We start from the raw sequence: 24591 nt of genomic DNA on the forward strand, positions 1-24591 counted from the left end.
TCAGCAACAACAAACCCTGGGTTTTCATCACGTGAGGCAGCTGTGTTGCACCAAAAAAGAAGCTTTCCAGAACACAGGATCTTCATTCCCCGCGACTAAGGCCTACGTTCGGGAGGAAACGCAGAAGAAGGTATGGCTCCCATGGTGACCTCTACACCAGGCTAACGGCTAATCCACACCGGCCAGTCCTGGCCTGTCTCCTCCTGGCCAATGTTAGATCCCTCTCCAATAAAATAGATAAGATCCAGCGGCAGATCGCCTCACGTAAGTTGGACAGCTGCGTAACAATCTTCACGGAGACCTGGCTTACTGACAACCTGATGCCGGAGTCGAGCTCTTTGTTTAGAGCAGACCGGAACGGAGCGGCAAAGAGAAGCAAACGTGGATGCTTGATAATTTACATCCACAACACCTGGTGCACAGCTGCAAAAGTGATTGGGAGCTTCTGCTCCCTCGATCTGGAACATCTAGCAGTTAAGTGCAGATCATTTAAACTGACTAGAGAGTTCAGCTCTGTGGTTATTATTGCTACATACAATATTTTTATATTGACTTCTGCACTGATGCTGTCCTACCCACAATTAGAATGTTTCCTAACCAGAAACCATGGGTGGACAGCACAGTGCCGTCCCTGCTGAAGGCCCATCATACAACGTTCAGATCAGGATACCAACTGGCCTACAGCTGGGCTTGAAGTAAATTGAAAAAAAGGAATCCAAAAGGCAAAGCACTGATGCAAGCAGCACATCGAATACCACCAGCAACAATCCACACGACAGGCATCAGAACCATCACGGCCTACAAGCACCACAACCAGCAGGTTGCACGCTTCAACTCTCCAAGCAGCAGGGAGCCTCAACATCTTCCTCAGCCCGAGGTGTGAGCCTGTGCACATCCTAAGCCAGTGCCTGCCCAAAGATAATGTCACCATGGTAACACATGGTGGCAATAAAAGATTCTTCTTGATTCTTTTAGGGGCTAATGGAAATGCAGCTTTTCATCTATAAATATTGACACCATCCGTGAGAAGGCCCAGCAGAGGCTGTATTTCCTGCAGAAGTTCAACCTTGCTCAGGAGCTACTGATCATCCTCTACTGTCATCATTCAGTCTTTCTCGTGCTCATCTATCTCTGTGTGGTTCAGTTCATTAACAAAACTTGACAGGTACCAACTGCAACGGACATTTAGATGTGCAACGAGGATCATCAGGACTGAACTTTCATGAACTGTACAGGTTCGGACCAGTAAAAAAAGTAGCTAAAATAGCTGTCGACCCAACGCATCCTGGTCACAGGGTATTAAGACTTTCATTTTTAGGTCTGTGTTGCAGAGCGCTAATGGCTAAAAATAGCCGATACAGAACCAGTTTCTATCCCTAAGCTGTCTCTCTGATGAACACCTTACAGCCAGGGTAGCCGGCTACTCTGCAGTACAGTAAGCATATTTGCACTCACGTGGCAGGTTTTTACCCATTTTATGTATATATGTACCTATATTTACAATCTTATAGATATGTATATCTGTGAATGTTAGGAGTAAAAAAAAAAATCCTATTTTTTTCAAAAGCTAATATTGTTGATAAAGAAGTTTAAGTTATAATAATAATAATACAAAAACAACAAAAAATGTGGTTAAAAGCATTTCGAAATGACCACAAAAATTTAGTCATCACAGAGAGACAATACTCAGTAGCACTTAGAGAAAACCGTGTCATTGTCAACCTTGGAAAATAGAAATTGGATAGATTTAAACATTTCACTTGTGATAAAGGACTGTGCTGTATGTAACATCCTCCTCTTTTGCGTTAGTCTGTGAATGAAAAATAAAGGCAACAGTTAGATGGAAGACCAAGAATATGAGAAGTATTTTCAAACATGTATGAAGCACAAACCAATCTGATAGATGTACAAAAAAAGGAAATTTAATTTTTTTTTCAAGTATGTTTTAAACTTCATGTTGTGTTTTTTTTTTTTTTTTAGATGGACATATAACTAAGCCTTTAACAGTACTTGACATACTAAACATATTGCAGACTGCCTATGTTGAGCAAATAATAAGAAACACAAGGCTTATTGGGCTTTGAAAATAATCATAACTGGAGTAGTTACCCTTTTCACACCCTGTTTCTTTAAAGGAACAGCAGAGCTGAAGGCAACACCCGCATCACTTTCAGCAGCTGATGCCTGCATTAAAAAAATAAATAAACACAGTTGAGGTTTTTGTGCGTTTGCACATTGTCAACAATCTCACAACTAACTGCAGTGGTTCAAATATTTTTAATAAGAGTGTACCTGAAGTGTGTTGGTTTTCGAGAAAATTACTACTGAATATGTTTCTTCCCCTTCATTCTGTAAACGGGCAAATTAAAATATCAGTATGCAGGATTAAGCGTTGCTTGATGCAACATTAAAAAACTAAACTAGTGGTTAGAGTGAGCACATGGTGCAAAATAGAAATATGTTGATGATAAATCAATCACAGACACAAACCAGGACTATTTCTGTTTAAATGTACATTGCAAATTATATTGATGTGACTATCATTATCCATTTCTTTTAACAACACTAACCAATTTGGAGGCTGTTGAATCCTGAGCTTTGACATGCTCTGTAAAAGATTAAAATAATTTCCTTTATGCATTTTGAAAAGCTTAAATTATCCAAATTAATTCATTTGAAACTAATCAGGAACAGAGGTCCGGTAAGACTTACTGATTGTTAATATAAACAGGAATAATAAGGAAACAGCAATGATAGTGAGCTGCGAACTCAGAGGGATGATGAGGCTCGTTTGGACAGGATAAAATCTGAAACACACATTTTTATTTTAACTTATGATCAGTCGACAACGACAATATCTAAAAACAAATGTAAAAAGTGACCTCTGTGCATTGTGGTCCAGCACTTACAACACTTCTGACTTCTCTTCTTTAGTCATCTGCACTTGTCCTTCTGTTGTCATTTCTCCAGCTGTTGTGACTGTAGTTTGTGCAGCTACCGTTCAGACAAAAATATAATTTCATGAATATTTCACGTCAATAATATGAAAATTATAAAAATATAGTTGTTGTTGGGATGTTTCTGCCCAAGGTAGAAGCATTAATATACTGACCGTAAAATTCTAGAAAATATAACAAATTCAAAAAAGAATTTGTCAACAGCTAATAGTTTTAAGGTGTTATTTTGTTATTGCAGCAAAACAATGAATAAGTTATGATGAACAATAACTAACCTGTATTAATTCTAAAAATTTCATGTTTACCACTCACCATTGAATAAGTATGAATACATGTGTAAATGTGCAAAGAATAAAACACTTATCACTTTTCTAATAAAAAAGTGTGAGAAAAAGCTCCCAACGATATCAACTAATCACTAATGTAATGGCTATTAGACATGGGTAAAAATTTGGCTTTTAAATAATAATAACTCATTAATAAATATTCTTAAGTTTAAGGCAAAATTATTGTGACATAACCAGGACACACAAGCGGAAGGTTAACATTTTCCAATTGTTATCCACTAATATCCACTATATTGATTAATTATGAGATGAGAAGCTGAATATTGGCTGACCGAAATATTTAGCTGATGTACTCGTGCATCCCTGGTTTTTATTACAATCTGTAATCACTTACCAGTGGGTTTAGCAGTCACTGTCAGGTGAACTGGCATCTGAAAGTTTCCGTTGTCACAGTAATACCAACCACTGCTCTTTGGCATCAGTCCTCTCATAGTCACATTGAATACAGACTTCTCTTTGGTGTTGATGTTTACTGTTGTTCCATCAATTGATCCAGAAGCACGTGTCACACAATCTCTGCCCAGTTTACACCATTTCATTTCTCCAGAGGTTCTGTAGTAACAGTTTATGGTCACGTCTTCTCCAATAAATCCTGTCACCTCCTGATTATCCACATATAAACTGGGTGTATCTTGATTTGAAACAAATAAGGATTAACACGCTATTTGGCAGCCTTCGCATTTGAAAAAGTCCGATTTGCTTCAATAATAATACAATAGAAGGAAATCCTGACCATTTTGGTTTTCTTTTTACTTTTTCTCTTGTTTACAAGAGTTTGAAATGTGCGTTCAGAAACAGTGCTTACCTGTAGTGACCGACAGCTCAAAGTATTGTCGGACATCACTTCCTCCATTGATCTCCACAGCACACCAGTAATAGGTGTTTTTAACTGTAAGGTGTTTTATAGTCACACTGAAGATTGTCTGATTTTTGTCATCAGAGATTGAATACTTCCCTGATCCTTGTGAGTTTGTCTTCATTGCATATGAGCAGTGATCCCAATAATATCCTTCACATAAATATTTAACATGATTTCTGTATTTGGACTCATAAAGACAGGGGATAGAGACTGAAGCTCCAGACTTCACTGGTATCATTGTAAGAGCACCGTCATTTCCTGTGGAAAAAAAGATACAATAAAGTAGAATGTTAGACATTTCATTTTGCTGACATTTATGCAACATATTGAAAATAAAAGCCTAGTTGTTCAGGGCAAATAATATTGAACAGTACATTATTAAGATAAAGTATGGGAATTGAAGCTCCATTCTTTACTGATACTTAACCAACTGTGCATATGCTTTTAGACTCTACACAAAATAAACTAGTTTAATATATACAGCAGTATGCCTTCTGTGAGTAATTGGCTTGTCAAATTATAGATATCTCAAAACATAAAAAGTAAAACACTACCACATTGTTCTAAAATGAAAACTGAAACTATATGGTTAGACATTAGACCCACAGAGATAATCAAATTTTCATAAATTATAAACAAAGTGTAATCTAAAGACACTGACCTGTTATCAGAGTAAGAATAACAAGAAAACTCAGCGAAACAACCATGTTGATGTGAGAGCTGCAACAACATCACCTGGTCCAGTAACACTGAGTCACTACTTCCTTGTGTTTGTAATCTTCTTTCAAGGTGTGAACATATAATTTACATTGATTATCATGATTTTAATTAAGATCTCTAAATTACCCTCAGTGTATACTGTTGCTCATTTGTTTTAATACCTATGTCCTCGAACTACACCATTAACCTTAGAGTGGAAAATGTGTCTGGTTTTTCATGCCGTTTTGTTTAAGTACAAAAACAAAAGAAAAAGCTGTTTTACAGCAGAAAATTACCACATAGGTAAAATTTTAGCTGTGGTGTCAAAAGAGGTGTGAAGAGGCTTTTCTTTGTCACAAACTTGATGTTGCACTTTAAAGCTCACCAGCAGTTGACCTTCTTGTTGCAAGGCAACAGTATTACCAACTGTTTCAACGTAAAATACGCAAAAAGAAGAAGGTAATATTACAATTAATTGCACAATGCTAGTCCTACCTTACTTCACCACTGAATTGGTTCAGACTAAGCCACCAGTCTGATTTAGACAGAAAAGTTGCTCAAGCTTAAGCTTAACCTTAAAATGAATCCAACTGAACTAGGCACTAAAGTATTATAACAGCTTTGTATCGCTGTAACTTACAATGAGTTAGACTAAAGAAGTAGAAAATGTCTCATATTACAGTCTAATATTCAGGCTGAGGCTGCAGACCTGTGGACAGTCTGCTACAGAGCATCCTGCCGCAGCACGATGCAAACACAGCTCATGAAACAAAGCTCCACCCTTCTCATAGTTATATCGAGTATTTACCATTTTAGTGTTCAGCAAATATTTCTTGTCACTGATGAATCCCTTTTACATACAGAATACTCCTCAGAAATGTTACTTCTGAATGACCAAAAGATTTTGAGCTTAACTTTAACGAAGCTCTTTAGTAAAGAGATTAAAGAGTAAAAATATTTGCAGACAATGACATTTTCTTTCCATGTTTTCTTGTTCAGTCATTTACTTTTACACTGACTTTCAACACATAGTACAACATGTCGTACTTGTTCTGTTTAAACAACACTTAAACATGTTGCGACTGTGGCTTTATGTGTTTAGTAGTCATCTTGCAATCGGAAGGTTGTGGGTTGGAGCTTCCCCCTGTCACATGACATTGTGCCCCTGGGCTAGGCACTAAACCCTAGGTTGCCTTCCAGCCTGTGTATCAGTGTGTGAATGTGGCTCTATTGTACAGTGCTTTGAGTGATCAGTATGACTGGAAAAGCTCAATGTAAGTTCAGTCCATTTTAGCATTTAACACCAGAGCAACTGAAACCTTTAAATTGCAGAAATTGTGACTTTGCAAAGCTATACAAAGGTTTCAGGCTGAACATTTAGGCAAACAATGAGTCAGGCTTTTACACTCCACCCGACAGGAAATACCCTTGCACACAAAGATAATGCTTTTCTAAAAGTAAAGGAATGTAATTTTTGGCTTGTTGTGAATTATTGTACTTTTTGAGAAATCTTCCCATTTTGCTCTTACCCTCTGCAAAGTGGGATCCAGGATTTTATTGAATTCTTTGTCTCAGAAGCTTTTTCCATTTTTATATTTTAGAGAAAATTTTTGAACTGCTCCACATCTTTTTTTTTTTAATAATTTTTGATTTTGTATTTTGATCACAATTTTTGGTTTCGTTTTAAAAATAAATTTTTTTAAAAATAAATGTCCTTTTTGATTACATTTGTGTTTTAAATCCCACCACTTTAGTAAGCTTCAATGGGACATGTATGCCCAGCTAGCATGTTAGTCATTCCTACTATTCGGTGCCATTTGACCATGGTAACTTTATATTTAAAAAAAAATGTTTCTTGATTTTATTATTTGATCTGATGAAGGCCTTGCTAGACTTTAAAAGTATATTGATCAAGCTCAGGATATCATGCTGTTCTGCTTTTTATCAAATTCTTTGCAAAAGATGAGGATCAAATGACATGTTTAACTCTAATTGGTTAGGTGTTTTGACAAGATAATTATTTACAATGTACACTTTCCAACAGCTGACCTGTCCCTAACTTTGTCTTTTAAGTGCATTTGCTTAAAACTGTATTCATAATCTAAGATTATCTTAAAAAGAGATTTGTTCTTATAAAGTCACAATGTAATCTTGGCCCATCACTTTATGAATTAAAAGCCATTTCAATGAAATTTTGTTCCATTTTTTGATTTATTTATTTAATTGATTAATTGTCAGTGTTCACAAAACAAAGCAAAATCCTTGGTATTTTTTTTCCGTTAATAGAAAAAATTACACAGGTAACTGGGAGACAAAGGAAAAACAGTGAGGCACAGTATGTAATTGGGTGGACACTAAGTGGCTTATATTAATGAACTGCACAACATTTAATTTATAAAAATCAGCTTCCAATAACCATGACAACAGGAGAAATGTGTCCGTTAACCTGAACTTCCACAACAATTTACAGTGCCGCATAGTGACGAAAATCACACTTTTCATGCAGTGGATGGCAGTGCAGGAGCAGGTGACTTGGTGTCCGATTATGCCGGTGCATGGGGTCTTGGTTGCCGACTATGTCTCAAGTGAAGGTAGGTGTGTCTGAGCTGATACCTGTGTTCAAAACGGAAATAAACACAGTTTAGGTTTTTGTGTGTTTGCACATTGTCAGCAATCTCACAACTATGGTTCAAATATTTTTAATACCAGTGTACCTGCAGCGCCTTGGTTCTAGAGAAAATTACTACTGAATATGTTTCTTCCCCTTCATTCTGTAAATGGGCAAATTAAAATATTAGTATGCAGGATTAAGCTTTGCTTGATGCAATGTTAAAAAACTACACTAGTGCTTAGAGTTAGCACACAGTGCAAAACTGAATTATGTTAGATGAAAAACTAATAACAGACACAAAGCAGTAATAAAAAAAAGTTTAGTTTTTTATGTAAATAGCATATTATACAGATGTGGTCATTATTATCCAGTTATTTTAACAACACTAACCAATTTTGAGGCTGTTGAATCCCAAGGTTTGACAAGCTCTGTAAAAGATTAAAATACTTGTCATTTTGCATTTTGACAAACTTAAATAATCTGAATTGAATATTTAGAAACTAATCAGGAACAGAGGGTTGTGAGTCTTACTTGTTGTTAATATTAACAGGAATAATAAGGAAACAGCAACAATAAAGATCTGCAAGCTCAGAGGAATGATGAGGCTCAGTTGGACAGAAAAAGATCTGAAACACACATTTTTATTGTAAGTTATGATCAGTAGACAATGGTAACATCTAAAAACTAATATAAATGTAAAAAGTTACCTCTGTGCATAGTGGTCAAGCACTTTGACGACTTCTGACCTGTTTTCTCTAGTTGTCTGCACTTGTCCTTCTGTTGTCATTTCTCCAGTTGTTGTGACTGTAGTTGGTGCAGCTACTGTTCAAACAAGAATATGACTTCATAAATATTTAATATCAGTGATACGAAAATTATAAAAGCCTAATGTCAGTTAGGATCCTTTTGCCCTGAGTAGAAGTATTGACTGTAAAATTCTTGACCATCACAAATGTAGAAAACAATAATTTATCAACAGCTAATACTTTTAAGGTGATATTTTGTTATGGCCGCGAAAAAATGCGTATATTATTATGAACAATAACAAGCCCTTAGTATTTTCATTTTATTTATTTGACAGGGACAAAGCAAAAAAAACACATGTGTTCAGGTGTAATTTGTTCAACACAAAAGTATCATGAGTTTAAAACCAGGAATGACGCAGTCAGCCCTTTTTTGTCCACAGGTCAATGCTAACAGAGACCCTTGGGGCAGCAGACAATCTTTTTTTTAATTATTTTTGTATTTCACCTTCATAATAGTTTCTATTGGGTTGCTTTTATAACAGTTAGCTTCCCATCACGTATTACCCCATAAGAACATAGTCCTCATCTTCTACAGTAGTCACTGGTAATCCTGTACATCTGATCCATTTGGCAATAACATTGTGTGGTATGCCTTAGTTGGCCACTGTCTCCTGACAGTTTCACGTTCTCAACGTAATCCTTGTCTCATGTCTCTCTCAGGTCGCCTCACGCCTAGGACTCCGTACCAAGCGCTCTCTTGTGCTCTGACGTCCCAAGTCAAGCCATCTGGCTCTCGTCATCTCTGGATCCTGCTCCAGAAGCTCCTTCGTGCTCAAGTCCCCACTCCGAGGCTCCCTTGGTGGTACCAAGCCGGGCTGAGGACCCCACCGGATCTCCCGGACCCCCGGACATCCATAACTAAATAGTTACGGATGTCAGCCATCCATAACTATTTAGTGAGAATCTTACTTTATGTAAAACAGGAATTGCTTTCGATATTTTTCTTTTTATATAATTTATATGTGACTTCCATGTAAGATCTTCATCTATCATGACCCCTAAAAATGTTGTTTCCTTTACTCTTTGAATTTCCACTTCATCTAGTTTTAATGATACATCGTTTTCCTCAAGTCAGTCTGGCTGGCCAGGTTAGCAAAGAACTCTTATGACTTCTCTAATAAAAAGTGTGAGGAAAAAAAGATCAACTTATCGCTAAAGTAACAGCTACTGGAGATGGCTAAAATGCATGCCCTTTTAACATTAAACAGAACACACAAATTAAATGTTAACATTTACCATCACTTACTATAATCCACAATGTTAATTTAGCACAAGAAAACAATAAGCTGAATATTGGCTGACAGAAATATTTAGCTGATGTACTCGTGCATCCCTGGTTTTTATTACAATCTATAATCACTTACCAGTGGGTTTAGCAGTCACTGTCAGGTGAACTGGCATCTGAAAGTTTCCGTTGTCACAGTAATACCAACCACTGCTCTTTGGCATCAGTCCTTTCATAGTCACACTGAATACAGACATCGCTTTGGTGTTGATGTTTACTGTTGTTCCATCAATTGATCCAGACACACCTGTCACACAATCTCTGCCCAGTTTACACCATTTCATTTCTCCAGAGGTTCTGTAGGGACAGTTTATGGTCACGTCTTCTCCAATAAATCCTGTCACCTCCTGATTATCCACATATAAACTGGGTGTATCTTGATGGGAAACAAATAAGGATTAACACACTATTTGGCAGCCTTCGCATTTGAAAAAGTTCTTATTTTCTTTTAATAATAATAATAATAATACAAGGAAATAATGAACATTTTTGTTTTCATTTTCCTTTTTCTCTTGTATAAAAGAGTTTGAAATGTGTGTTCAGAAACAGCGCTTACCTGTAGTGATTGACAGCTGAAAGTATTGTCCGACATCATATGCTCTACTGATATCCACAGCACACCAATAATCGGTGTTTTCAACTGTAAGGTGATTTATAGTCACACTGAAGATTGTCTGATTTTTGTCATCAGAGATTGAATACTTCCCTGATCCTTGTGAGTTTGTCTTGATTGCTTTTGAACAAGAATCCCAATAATATCCTTCACATAAATATTTAACATGATTTCTGTATTGGGACTCATAAAGACAGGGGATAGTGACCGAAGCTCCAGCCTTCGCTGGTATCATTGTAAGAGCACCGTCATTTCCTGGGGGGAAAAAATACAATGAAGGAGTATGTTTTACATTTAATTTGCTGATATTTATATCAGGGTATAGGATGGAGAATGAAGCTATAGTATTTACTTTTAGACAATTTTAATAAATACATCAATATGTTTTCTTTGAGTTCCTGGCTTGTCAAATTACAGATATTTTTAAAACATAAAAAGTAAAGCACTACTATGGTGTTCCAAAAATGAAAACTAAAAATATATTTGGTCAGAAATTAAAAACACAAATATAATCAAATATTATAAATAAAGTGTAATCTAAAGACACTGACCTGTTATCAGAGTTAGAATAAGCAGAAAAGTCAGAGAAACAGCCATGTTGATGTGAGAAGTGCAACAACTGGTTCAGTAACACTGAGTCACTACTTCCTTGTGCTTAAAAATATCTTTCAAGGCATTAAAATTAAATTTACATTAGTTCTGAGAATTATTTTAATGAATATCTCTAAAAAACCGTCATTTTATACTCATGCTCAATTTGTTAATACCTATCTCCACAAGCTACATCTTTAACCTTAGATTGGAAAACGTGTGTGTTTTTTTATACAGTTTTCTTTTTCTTTTTTTTTCAAGTACAAGAAAAAAAGCTATTTTACAACAAGACATTACAGCAGAAGTGAAACTTTATCTGCTGATGTCGAACAATGAAGAAGCCTCCCCGTTACAAACTAGATGTTGCATTTTAAAACTCTCGAGTTTTTACCACCAAATTTAGTTCTGCTAAGATCCTATTAGAAACTGTAAGAGTAGAAAAAAAAAACACTGGTTTCAATAAATGAAAATTTAAGTGTGTGTATCTGTTAACCTGCCTGTAACGTTTAGCTTGTACTTTTACATATTAGCAGTCAACATTTAATACATTATTACATGTTTTTAACGGGATTAAAATATTTAAAACAGAGCCCATTTCTAGTAATAAACAGCACATTAACATTAATAAAGAAAGAATATCTAGCAATAAGTTCTGAAATCTGGATAAGCAAAAGTAACTAATAAATATTTTTTTTCCTTTTCATAATATTGAGTCTTAAATAAAAAAAACTCTACACTCGTTGGTCACTTTATTAGATTATGCAGATTTATACAGACGGCCCTATAGTGGAAAATATATACAGCCAATTCTCTTTATAGTGAACATATGCACTAACCCTGCAGCATAAGTCTGCTTTCAGTCAGTTGGGGAACTACCGTACAGTCCTCCATTCTAATAAGTGCAAAAGAACATTTTCATTGAATCTAAACAGTGTTTTCTTTCCTGAAACAGTTTTTTTGGGCCTCAGAATGAAGCCACTGCTGCAGAACCACTCGTTGGAGACTCATTAGAGACCCTCAGTCCCCCCAGGGAGAGGATTCTGAGCTACAGAAAGGCTCTGAAACATCTGGTAAGATTATTTTTGTCTGCACTTAGAACAAAGTTTATTTTCTTCTCTGACTGGGTTAGTAGGTAAGCCACTGTTGTGAAAATGTTATTGATGTATGTAACTCTGCTCATATCTTGTCTGGATGCACCTGCATATTTCCCGTGTGAAAGAAGCTCTCATGCTCATAGATTCACTATTGTGTTTCCACATCCAAGGACACAGAGAGGAGTTGAGTTAGATAGGAACTGGATCGTACCAGTGGCTGCACTCCTCTGACAATAACTCCCACTTTCTTTGTTAACCCAGAATGTATAAAAGTTAGTGTGTTCTTTGTCTCATTGCTCTGTTTCCTGACTGCGTTAGGGGACAGAGACATTCAAACGCTCATGCCTTTGAATTAAATAACTTAAAGACAAACGATGCATCATTTGTTTTCATGAGTGGTGTGCTCACTTAATTGATAATTATTAATATCCAATATCCAATTTGGCGTTGTCGGCAGGATTCGACATGCCAGGAGGACTGCATGGTGAGGGATAGGGATGCTTGGCCAGCCTGAAGACCTATCTTCAGTCCACCTACATTGAAAAAAAGGGGAGTCCTGGAACCTGCCTGCAGCTCCTGGCTGATCGGATCCGAATCAAAGAAAATTCTGTGATGATTTCTGAGTGAGACACTACTCTAAACCATTTTATTGTACATTAACCATCATCTCCTAATACTTGTTTAATTTTGCAGAGTTGGTGGAGTGGGAACATCAGCGCGAGGGCCTGACCCTGTCTGGAGAACAGGGCTGGTCTATTGGCAACAATAGGACCAAGCAAGACAAAGGGTTTTGCGGGTGGTCTTAGCATTTCTACACCTCATAAAGGAGAAAGGCAGGACGGGCAGACGTGCCGCCTGTGGTAAAAAAAAAAATGGGTTCCAGAACCTCAAAGGCCTCGGGGGTGTCTCCCCCTCCTCCAGACTCTCCAATACATAAAATTATGGGGGGGAAAGTGGAGATGATTGTGTTGAATGTGCTTTCATTTGGTAAGATAAGTTATAATAAGTTATTATAAGTTTATAAGTATAATAGGTTTAAGGTCAGTTTATACGTTATAAATCAGTCAAATAAGGTTAAACAGTTGATGGAGAGAGACTAGGTAAAAAGTAAAAATAATATATATATATATATATATATATATATATATATATATATATATATATATATATATATATATATAAAAATAATAAAAAATAAAATAAGGTGATAGGATTTTTGAGTTTTCTTCAGCTGTACGCCATAATCAGCGATATTAAAACAATAAAAGGCTTGCGATATTTCAGTTGATTTGTAATGAATCCAGAATGTATGACATTTCATGTTTTTTAATTGCATTACAGAAAATAAAGAACTTTATCACAATATTCTAATTTTCTGAGACAGTCCTGTACAGCAACCTGCTCCTTGGTGCAATGGTGCAGTATCACCACCAGGGGGAATCCTGTAGATTCTTGTAGACTTTGGATCCTTCGAATAGGTCGTCGAGTTCGACTGTCACTTCTACCTCTGCCGTTCAGATGTCAGTAAAAAGAGTGCGTTAGGCTGATGGCAAGATGTCTTTATTTTTTTTTGATGTCTTTACAGGCTCATGATGCCGCCGTCTTACAGCTTCATATTACTGCCTGGTGCAACGTCACCTGGCAACGCCACTTACGCCACCGTCGAACTGAAGTACAACATAAACTTATAGTAACAGTAAGACAGTAAACAAAGAAAGTTATATTAACATACAAAAAAACATACATCACTGGCTGACCCAGACATACAAGTAGAAATGAAGAACAAACTGACATATTCAACTTCCTTCCTTGCTGCTGCTCCACAGCACAGCTTCTCTACTAATAACCCGTCTTGCTCACATAATTAGCACGTCAGTCAAAGGTATGCACGTATCACAGGTGTGCATGTAGAGCCAATTAGTCCCGGCAAATTCCTTTTTGGATTTTCAAAATAAGGGTCTGTCTTAGTGACAAATCTACATAATGCAAATAAAATACACAAACTGCCGTTCTGGCAGTAAAACAGAGTAGAAAATGTGTTTTTTCATACCATTTTATTTTTTCCTTTTTTTTTTCCAAGTACAAGAAAAAAAGCTATTTTACAACAAGACATTAGATGTGAAACTTTATCTGCTGGTGTTGAAAAACGTGTGAAGAGGCCTCCCTGTTACAAACCAGATGTTGCATTTTAAAACGAGTTTTTACCACCAAATTTAGTTCTGCTAAGATCCTATTAGAAACTGCAAGAGTAGAAAAAAAAAAAACACTGGTTTCAATAAATGAAAATTTAAGTGTGTGTATCTTTTAACTTGCCTGTAAAGTTTAGCTTGTACTTTTGCATATTAGCAGTCAACATTTATTACATACTTTTGCATATTAGCAGTCAACATTTATTACATTACATGTTTTACCGGGAATAAAATATTTAAAACAGAGCCCATTTCTGGTAATAAATAGCACATTAACATTAATAAAAGAAGATCAAGCAATAAGAAATCTCGATAAGAAAAAATAACTGATAAATATTTTTTTCCTTTTCATAATATTGAGACTTAATTAAAAAAAACTCTTTACCATTCAACGTTGGGGATAACGTTGAATGGCATTCATACTTACCTACTTTGACACCTTCTTCTGACTTTTGACTATTGAGCCGATGGGACAAGTGAATTTCTCCACCGTGAGATCAATAAAGCTTATCTTATCTTATCTTGTGACCCTGCATGAATAAGCACATACAGAAATGGATGGATGCCATAGCAGTTGGCTGATAGGTATGGGGTGGATTGTAACATACATCTTAAAGTGTTACAAGCAGTGTCCGAAATTTACTTCCTGATTCACCAGCCAAGTTGGCCGGTAGATGTAAAAATCAACCGGCCAGGCATATTTTTTACCAGCCAAAATATTAATCCTGACCAGACCTCAACCTTTTGGGGGGCGTGGTTGACTGGACCCTGGAAGAGAAATCTTTGTTTCCTGACTTAAAAAAAAGAAAATATTGTAGTTGATTATTAAAGACACAATATGAATTATCAGATTCTCATCCAGGCGATAAAAAAACACTACAGAATATCATTATTCTATCCATGTTGGACATATGCTGGTGAAGATTCTCAGTCATCCAGGTCATGGTCATTCCAAAAAAAGTAAAAAACAAAGCAACTGGACTTGTTTTCCGTAGTTGAAGACGTTTTGCTTCCTCTCCAGGAAGCTTTCTCAATTCAAAAAGTCTGGAGTAATGTGGAGTATCAAGCTATATACCACTGCCCAAACAAAGGCCTTGCAATGGCTTAGATAACATGCAAATTCAACAGAAAAAGGTCCACCCCTTAGTAATGGGCGGTCGTTAAAGTCATTAAGCCAGCAGATTGAACCGAAACTGGTCCACTCCTCTGTAACGAGGAGTCGTTAGGGTTGTTATTGGCCTGGTTTAAAGGAACAATGTTTTGATCACTCATATGAGGGTGAGAATTGAGAGTGATGATTGGCCAGAATTAATCCTATAGCTGTATTGTAAGGTTTTGAGAGTTGGAACCTAAGGCGTCCTCCTCTGTTTAAGGTTGTTTTTTTCTCTCTTAACGTAGATGGCTTCCTTCACACCCCTTTTAAACCATCTGTCTTGTTTGTCCAAAATGTGAACATTTTGGTCCTCAAAAGAGTGACCATTGTCCTTAAGGTGTAGGTGGACAGCAGAGTCTTGACCTGAGAAGGTAGCTCTCCTGTGTTGAGCCATGCATCGGTGGGGAGGTTGTTTGGTTTCTCCAATATAAAGATCAGAACAATCCTCACTGCACTGAACTGCATACACCACTCCGCTCATCTTAGTTGTGGGTGTTTAGGGTACCCTAACTGGGCTTTTGTTAAATCAGCAAGAAAATCCAAAAAACCCACTGCAGAACATTATGGTGAGAAGAATAAACGAAAAAACAAGTGTCATCCCATATGTTGCTGGAGTCTCTGAAAAACTCAAGAGGATTTTCTCCAAACACAAAATCCCAGTACATTTCAAACCAAACAGGACCCTCAGACAGAGGCTGGTGCATCTCAAGGACAAAACAAACAAAAATCCATTTTACATAAACTAAATATAATTTGATTTCTATACATAAATTATAAATAAAGGCTCACAATATCAAGGCACCTCAAGAAGTTTTAGCCTACTGAGCTTGTCAGTATTCTGGTAGACTTAGATATATAGACACAGATGTTTATTACAGAATGTTATTGGTGAGGGAATCAGTCTTTTTTACAATATCCCTTTATACTTTATTGTACTATCCTGCCATATTGATTATTGTGAACATACAGCTCCACAGCGACATCTGGTGGGGCAATGCAGAGACGCCACAGGTCAGGAGAGGCTGATCAGACCACAATTATCATTTTTTGATGAATGTATTTTCAAGCGTTGCCCTTTTTTCTCTGCTGTCAATGATTTATTTTAATATTCTCAGCTTGTGCATTGCTCTTACAACGCAACGAGGGGACGCTTTCAGTTCTGAACAATTTCTTTGTGCGAGGGGACGCTTTCAGTTCTGAACAATTTCGTTGTGCTGCTGTACGTTTTTATGCCAATAGCATCTTTTTAATTACGTAGGCCATGCAGAACATATTTCAGAGGCAGCTGTATGTCGCACTGTCAGGAATGTTACTGTTGCACTCAGTTATAGTCAAGTTTAAAGGCGTTTCATAGTCAAGAGACCTACAAGATTAATAAAAGAGCTACACAGAATGAAAGCAATTCTGTATCAAATTATGAGACTTCCACCTCTAATTTTCCAATCAAACATTTTATTTTTCATTCATTCCCTCTGGCACCTTTACTTCATCTTAAAATTTAAATATAGCATATATAATTAAAATAAAGTGAGGCTGGCACAAATTATACATCTACAACAAAAATCAGTCTCAACTTATTTTTAGAAGGATTGGTGGAGCCAAATTCTGGCAAAAAGAAAAATGAACATATCAGTTCATTCATTAACTCCCATCCCATCATTAACTGCAAATGCTGATTATAGCCAATTAGGACTTGAGTACGGTTAAACAAAAGAAAAACGTAGAACTTAATATTACCTGATTAAACTGTATTTCCATTCTTCATCTTCATCCTTTTAATGCCTGCTGTGTTGCACCTAGACACACAATAAATGTGCCCTCTCCCCTTTTTTTTGGGGTGATGGATGAGTGCAGTATGAAAATACAGCTTCAATTCTCCATCAAGTAACACATCACTCATGCATTTACCTGTTCAGAAATTCTCTGCCACTAACTTGCTTTTTCTGCAGCAACAGCAGAAAATATGCACTTCGTGTAATCTGCGTTCTATTGATGAGGGCTTTTTTCATGCTCTGTCTCGCACTTAACTCAGGGTCCGTATGGCGCTGAGTTTATTTACCTGATTCATATCACCAGTTCTGAAACCAAAAATGCTGAATATGACTGTGAGGTAGAACTACTCAGAGTAACTGCCTTCTACTCAGGGTAGAACGGCCATTCTTCCTGAAACAGGGCTATTTTCTTCTTTCTTCTTTTTGACATCTGTGCTTCCTACACTTTTATCATATTGGCCAACGTCATTTGTGTCCAGTGTGAGCATTTGCTGTCATGAGACTCTGTCCAGCTGGTTAAATACATCAGCATGTAAAATGCAAAGTTATAACACTTGTACTAGATTTGACAACAGTTATTGTGCTGCTAGCAGTCCTTTGTGATATGAATTTTGCACACACTGATATTGTGATTACAATATATCCAGGATCTATTGTACAGCCTTACCTACTATAAGTTTTTGATATTGTGAATTAGGGATAATCAAACACACTTTTTGTCTAAACATAAGCTTTTTGATACCTAAAAATTGTCAGTTTCTGTTCAAACATATCATTTTCTTTCTCCTGACAGATCTCTAAATGAGGTTTACAACTGATCATACATTTATGTTTGAAGACAATCTTTATTCAGATGTCTAAAAGCAAATGTATGGACCAACATTTTCAGGTCTTAAAAAGTTAAAGGAAAAACTTAGTGTAATTCCCAATAAGGGAATGGTGAGGGCAATTCATTTTGTTGTGGTCTAGCATGCAGTGATGTCTTACTGTCTGTGACTTGGCCTCAGAGAGCAACTGTAAGTCTGTCTCACGCCTGGTTACAGACATCTAAAAATATACAACCACAAAAGTGGAATTTGGGAAACCTCAAACATAGCGCCGAATCAGCATATTTATTTTGGTCTTTTTTGTCAGCAGAAGTTAAACTCTGCGTTTAGTTGCTGACTTTGTGCACAAGAGTGAGTGGTATTATTGTCATGCTGGGTTTATGAATAACTATTAAACATTTATACATCCTATGCAGAAATACAACAATTGTATGATTTTGAGCAACGATTTGTGGCATTTCACGTCATACACTCTAAGATCTGCAATAATGAAGCTCAAAAACATTCATAGCTACCCCAAACAGATTTAGACTTAAGATTATTTTCATTCAACCAAGAAGTTTATTTTAGATAGGAAATGAGATTGACAGCTCTCAAAGGATAAAAGTTGTACAGAAAGCAAAAACATTAGTTTATTTTTAGTCTTTTTATAAAAAAGGTTATATAAAAAATGTAATTCTTATTAATCACTGTAAATCTTTATTAGCATTCCAGAAATAGGCCTCTTCTTATAATTGCAGAAAAGCTATTTGCATGTTTCTACTGGTAATTTTGACCATCCATCTTCTGCAATATTTTGAGGATTGGTTTTACAGTATATGATGAGCTCCAAGCCCTCAATCTTGAGCTTTCTCCACAGATTTTTTATTAGATTTAAGTTGTGACCCTGGCTGAGTAGCTCAAAAATGTTAACATCACAACCAGTCAAAAGAAAAATACGTATTGTGTCAAAATAACTAACAAATACTGACAATATGCTAATATTATCCCATTTTTAAGTGTTGCTCATACACAGTATTTTGCTGATAAAGAAGTTTAAGTTATTTACAAATCAGTCAAATGCTTATAAAAAAACAGACAAAAAACAAGAAAAAATGTATGGTCAAATGCATTTTCAAAATAATCACAAACAATGAGTATCATTTTACATATTCACAGAGAGGCAATAAACAGAGAAAACTTAGTCACGTAACAAGAGAGAAAAAAACTGGATAGATTTAAATATTTCACCTGTGATGAAGGACTGTGCTGTATGTGACATCCTCATCTTTTGCATCAGTCTGAATGAAAATAAACACAATTAGATGGAAGACCAAAGAAAGTGAGAAGTATTTTCAAGTATATAAAGCATAAATTAACCTGACTTCAAAGATACGTTTCACCTTTTATTTTTTTATGTGTTTTTTTCAGGTGGACATACTACTAGCCCTTTAACATACTGCAGACTGCTTGTGTTGTGCAAATAATATGAGACTTGTAGCTTAGGTTTTGAAACATAATCATAATTCATGCTTCAGTTCATGGAGTAGTTACCCTTTTCACACCCTGTTTATTTACGGGAACAGCAGAGCTGAAGATCACACCCGCATCACTTTCAGCAGCTGATGACTGTGTTCAAAACAGAAATAAACACAGTTGAGGTTTTTGTACGTTTGCACATTGTCAGCAATCTCACAACTAACTGCAATGGTTCAAATATTCTTAGGACCATTTTACCTGAAGAGCCTTGTTTTTCCTGAAAGTGACTTCTGAATATGTCATCTCCCCTTCATTCTGTAAACGGGCAAATTAAAATATTAGCAGGTCAAGCTGTGCTTTATGTAACTTGAAAACAATACACCAGTCATTAGTGTTGGCACAGGGTACAAAACAAAATTATGTTAGATGACAAATTAATCACAGACACAAGCCAATTTTTTAAATTTGTTTATGATGTAGATAACAGATTAGATTGATGTGACCATTATTATCCATTTCTTTTAACATCACTAACCAATTTTGAGGGGGTTGAATCCTGAGCTTTGGCATGCTCTGTAAAAGATTAAAATCATTTCACTTATGCATTTTGACAAACTTGAATAATCTGAAATCAATAATTACAAACCAATCAGGAACAGAGGTCCGGTAAGACTTACTGATTCTCAATATGAACAGGAATAATAAGGCAACAGCAACTATAAAGATCAGCAAACTCAGAGGGATGATGAGGCTCAATGGGACAGGGAAAGATCTGAAACACACATTTTTTATTGTATGATCAGTAGAATATGGTAATATCTAAAAACTAAGACAAACGTAAAAAGTGACCCCTGTGCATTGTGGTCCAGCACTTACGACACTTCTGACTTTTCTCCTTTAGTCGTCTGCACTTGCCCTTCTGTTGTCATTTCTCCAGCTGTTGTGACTGTAGTTGGTGCAGCTATAGTGCAAACCAGAATATGACTTTGTGAATATTTAATATCAGTAATGGGAAAAATATAAAAGCTGGTCTCAGTTGGGATGTTTCTGCCCTGGGTAGAAGTATTCACCTGTTGACCGTAAAATTCTTGACCATCACAAATGTAGAAAACAATTTATAAACAGCTAATAGTTTTAAGGTGTTATTTTGTTCTGGCAGCAAAACAGTGAATATGTTATTATGAACAAAAACTTACCTGTATTAATTTAAAATATGTCAGCCGTTTACCACTCGTCATTTAATAAGTATGAATACATGTGTAAATGTGCAAAGAATACAACACTTATCACTTCTCTAATAAAAAAGTGTGGGAAAAACTGTTCTGTAACATATCAACTAATCACTAAAGTAACAGCTATTAGAGATGGCTAAAATGTATGCTTTTATAACAATAAATAATTAATACTCCCAAGTTTAGGGAAGAATTATTGTGACATAACAGAACACACAAATTAAAGGTCAACATCTACCATCAATTACTGTTATCTACTATGTTAATTAATCATGAGAACACAAGAAGCTGAATATTAGCTGACAGAAATATTTAGCTGATGTACTCGTGCATCCCTGGTTTTTATTACAATCTATAATCACTTACTAGTGGGTTTAGCAGTCACTGTCAGGTGAACTGGCATCTGAAAGTTTCCGTTGTCACAGTAATACCAACCACTGCTCTTTGGCATCAGTCCTTTCATAGTCACATTGAATACAGACTTCTCTTTGGTGTTGATGTTTACTGTTGTTCCATCAATTGATCCAGACACACCTGTCACACAATTTCTGCCCAGTCTACACCATTTCCTTTCTTTAGAGGTTCTGTAGTGACAGCTTATGGTCACGTCTTCTCCAATAAATCCTGTCACCTCCTGATTATCCACATATAGACTGGGTGTACCTTGATGGGAAACAAATAATAATTAACACACTATTTGGCAGCCTTCACATTTGAAAAAGTCGGATTTGCTTCAATAATAATACAATAGAAAGATATAATGACCACTTTGGTTTAATTTTCACTTGTTTACAAGGGTTTGAAATGTATGTTCAGAAACAGTGCTTACCTGTAGTGACCGACAGCTGAAAGTATTGTCGGACATCACTTCCTCTATTAATCTCCACAGCACACCAGTAATGGGTGTTTTCAACTGTAAGGTGTTTCATAGTCACATTGAAGATTGTCTGAATTTTGTCATCAGAGATTGAATACTTCCCTGATCCTTGTTGTGAGTCTGTTTTGATTGCATATGAGCAGGAATTCCAATAATATCCTTTACATAAATATTTAACATGATTTCTGTATTTGGACTCATAAAGACAGGGGATAGTGACCGAAGCTCCAGCCTTTGCTGGTATCACTGTAAGAGCACCGTCAGTTCCTGTAGAAAAAAAAATACGTCAGAGTATGTTTTGCACTTGATAGTTATGAAACATGTGGAAACTGAAGCCCTAATCTTTACTGATAGTTTACCAACTCTGTATACACTAATAGATTCTGCAGAAGATAAACCATTTTAATATTAATTACTACCACATTTTTCCAAAATGAAAATGGACACCTATACGGTCAAACATTAGAACCACAAAGATAATCATGGATAAATGTCCATAAATTATAAATAAAGTGTAATCTAAAGACACTGACCTGTTATCAGAGTGAAAATAAGAAGAAAAGTCAGAGAAACAGCCATGTTGATGTGAGAACCGCAACATCAACTGTAACACTGAGTCACTACTTCCTTGTTTTTGCATTTCTCTTTCAAGGTGTCAATATATAATTTACATTAATTATCATGGTTTTAATGTAGATAACTAAATTAGCCTCAGTTCAAACTCAATTTGCTAACCTATCTCCACAACCTACATCTTTAACCTTAGAGTGGAAAATGTGTCTGTTTTTTCATGCCATTTTCTCTTTCTCTTCTTTTGAAGTACAAAAAAAGAAGCTGTTTTACACCAGAAAATTACAACAGAAGTGAATTTTTAACTGTGGTGGCGAAACAGGAGTGAAGAAGCCTCTCTGTTACAAACTAGATGTTGCATTTTGAAACTCACAAGCGGGTCAAATGCAGTTCTACTCACTAAGATCCTGATTAAACAGTGAAAACAGTGAAAGTAGAGAAAAAAATAAATCACTTGTTTTAATGAGTGAGAATGTAAGTTTCTACCTGTCAAATTTAGCTTCCCCTTTTGCACAACATTTGACATTATATATTTTATATATAATAATAAAATAAGATAAAGCGATTAGAATATTTTAATCAGTCAATTTCTTTTATCAATATCATACACAGGAATACAGTTACGCCAATCTAGTCACTTCTATTCTATGTTTCCAACGGCAGTTCCCTCATCACACAGAGCAGCTAGTGATCAGCATACACAGAGCAACATGGAGCAAGTGCCAGACTGAACCAAGTCTGCTATTTGGAAACATTTCAAACTTGATATGCCACCAAGTCCGACTGCAACATGCAGCATCTGCAAAGCGTAAGTTGTGAGGGGTTGATAAGGTTGGTAAATTCAAAACCACAAAATTACATAAGCACCTCCAAAAGCACCATGCTAAAGAACATACAAAACATTTTTTAAACAATGTTTCTTTCAAGCCTGATAACTTCACTCACATGGCAATGTACACGGTTTATTTAGTCAACAGTAGTATCGGAATCAGCCGAGATGCTTAGCCTGGGTATCTGTATAGAAAAAAAAAAAAACACTGGATCGGTGCATCTCTACCTTCAACTTTTTTTTTTTTTTTTTTTTTTTAAGAAACATGTACCAAGAATAAATATTACCACATTACACTTGAGAAACTCTCCTCCCTCTCTTTTTTCATCTTCCCCTCTCTTTTAAAAAAAGTGAAGTAAAAGAGGAAGAGTAATATTACAATTAATTGCATAATAGGAGTTGAGGACAGCATCATCTTCCTGCTAAACAGAGTCTACACTCATCTGGACAAGCCGGCGAGCACTGTGAGAATCATGTTCTTTGATTTCTCCAGTGCTTTCAACACCATCCGTTCGGCTCTACTGGGTAAGAAGATGACTGCGATGCAGGTGGAGGCCCCCATCGTGTCCTGGGTTGTTGATTACCTGACGGGCAGACCACAGTATGTACGCCTACAGAACTGTGTCTGACAGGGTGGTCAGCAACACTAGGGCCCCTCAGGGGACTGTTCTCTCCCCCTTCCTCTTCACCCTTTTCACCTCAGACTTCAACTAATACACTGAGTCCTGCCACCTTCAGAGGTTTTCTGATGACTCAGCAATAGCTGGCTGCATTGAAAAGGGTGATGAGAGGGAATGTAGGACTGTGGTGGGCAACTTTGTCTCTTGGAGTGAGCTGAACCATCTGCAGCTCAACATGACAAAGACTAAGGAGTTAATAGTGGATCTGAGGAGGACAAATACACCTGTGACCCCTGTTTCCATCCAGGAGATCCCTGTAGACATTATGGAGGAGTATAAGTACCTGGGAGTGTACTTTAACAATAAGCTGGACTGGACTAGAAACACTGAGGCGGTCTACAAAAAGGGCCAAAGCCGACTCTTCTTCCTGAGGAGGCTGAGGTCTTTTAACATCTGTGGGACGATGCTGAGGATGTTTTTTATGAGTCTGTTGTTGCCAGCACAATCTTCTTTGCTGTCACATGCTGGGGCAGCGGGATGAAGGTCGCTGACAGCAACAGACTGGACAAACTGATCAGGAGGGCTGGTGATGTTGTGGGGGAGGAGCTGGACACTCTGACGACCGTGGCAGAGAGGAGGATGCTGTCCAGGCTCCAGTCCATCTTAGACAATGTCTCACACCCTCTCTGCGACACACTGGCCCTGCAGAGGAGCTCCTTCAGCAGAAGGCTCCTCTCACCCAGATGCACCACAGAGCGCCACAGGAAATCATTCCTGCCTGTGGTCATAAATCTTTACAACGCCTCCTTAGTAGAGTCAGACCCCCCCCCCCACCCCCCCTTTAAATCTGACTCAAAAATTTTGACATTTATTCATTCTTTTGCAGTCTTTAGCATATTATCATTATAGCTATTTATATATATATATATATATATATATATATATATATATATATATATATATATATGTTTGTATATCTGGAACTTGTAATGAAAATAATTTCCCTCTGGGATTATTAAAGTATTTTAAGTTGATGTAGAAATACATAATATGGAATAAACCAAAGAAATGTATGTTGTATAATAATAAAATATTGGATACAAATATGAAGATGAGAACTATACATTTTGGGTGAAAAATTATGAAAACCCACTGCTGAAATACAAAACTCTGAGACAGAAATAGGGATCCGGGGGACTTGT

The 24591-nt window shown here is 36.5% G+C and overlaps 2 protein-coding genes and 1 long non-coding RNA gene across 3 annotated transcripts; all 3 read right to left on the reverse strand.

The window, feature by feature from the left end:
- Positions 1 to 2296: 2296 nt before the first annotated feature.
- On the reverse strand, positions 2297 to 2801 carry LOC118557230. The gene is made up of 3 exons (XR_004927725.1): positions 2713 to 2801; positions 2571 to 2608; positions 2297 to 2349 (listed from the first exon to the last, which is right to left on the reverse strand). It is a non-coding gene; the product is annotated as an uncharacterized LOC118557230 (long non-coding RNA).
- A 104-nt stretch (positions 2802 to 2905) lies between these two features.
- On the reverse strand, positions 2906 to 10780 carry LOC105916930. Its single transcript, XM_036126056.1, has 12 exons — positions 10729 to 10780; positions 10121 to 10432; positions 9644 to 9940; positions 8181 to 8295; positions 8005 to 8099; positions 7864 to 7901; positions 7577 to 7633; positions 7438 to 7475; positions 7159 to 7166; positions 4110 to 4193; positions 3639 to 3935; positions 2906 to 2994 (listed from the first exon to the last, which is right to left on the reverse strand). Exons 1-12 carry the CDS (start codon positions 10772 to 10774, stop codon positions 2906 to 2908), a joined length of 1476 nt encoding a protein of 491 aa, XP_035981949.1. The 5' UTR covers positions 10775 to 10780.
- Positions 10781 to 16935: 6155 nt separating this feature from the next.
- Positions 16936 to 22309, reverse strand: LOC118557229 (CMRF35-like molecule 1). The gene is made up of 9 exons (XM_036126830.1): positions 21904 to 22309; positions 21323 to 21637; positions 20860 to 21156; positions 20138 to 20222; positions 19939 to 20033; positions 19797 to 19834; positions 19520 to 19576; positions 19337 to 19411; positions 16936 to 19083 (listed from the first exon to the last, which is right to left on the reverse strand). The coding sequence occupies exons 1-9, from the start codon at positions 21947 to 21949 to the stop codon at positions 19030 to 19032; spliced, it is 1062 nt and encodes a 353-aa protein (XP_035982723.1). The 5' UTR covers positions 21950 to 22309; the 3' UTR covers positions 16936 to 19029.
- Between the last annotated feature and the right edge of the window lie 2282 nt (positions 22310 to 24591).

This window comes from Fundulus heteroclitus, chromosome 22, assembly GCF_011125445.2.
Source record: "Fundulus heteroclitus isolate FHET01 chromosome 22, MU-UCD_Fhet_4.1, whole genome shotgun sequence".
Taxonomy (NCBI): domain Eukaryota; kingdom Metazoa; phylum Chordata; class Actinopteri; order Cyprinodontiformes; family Fundulidae; genus Fundulus; species Fundulus heteroclitus.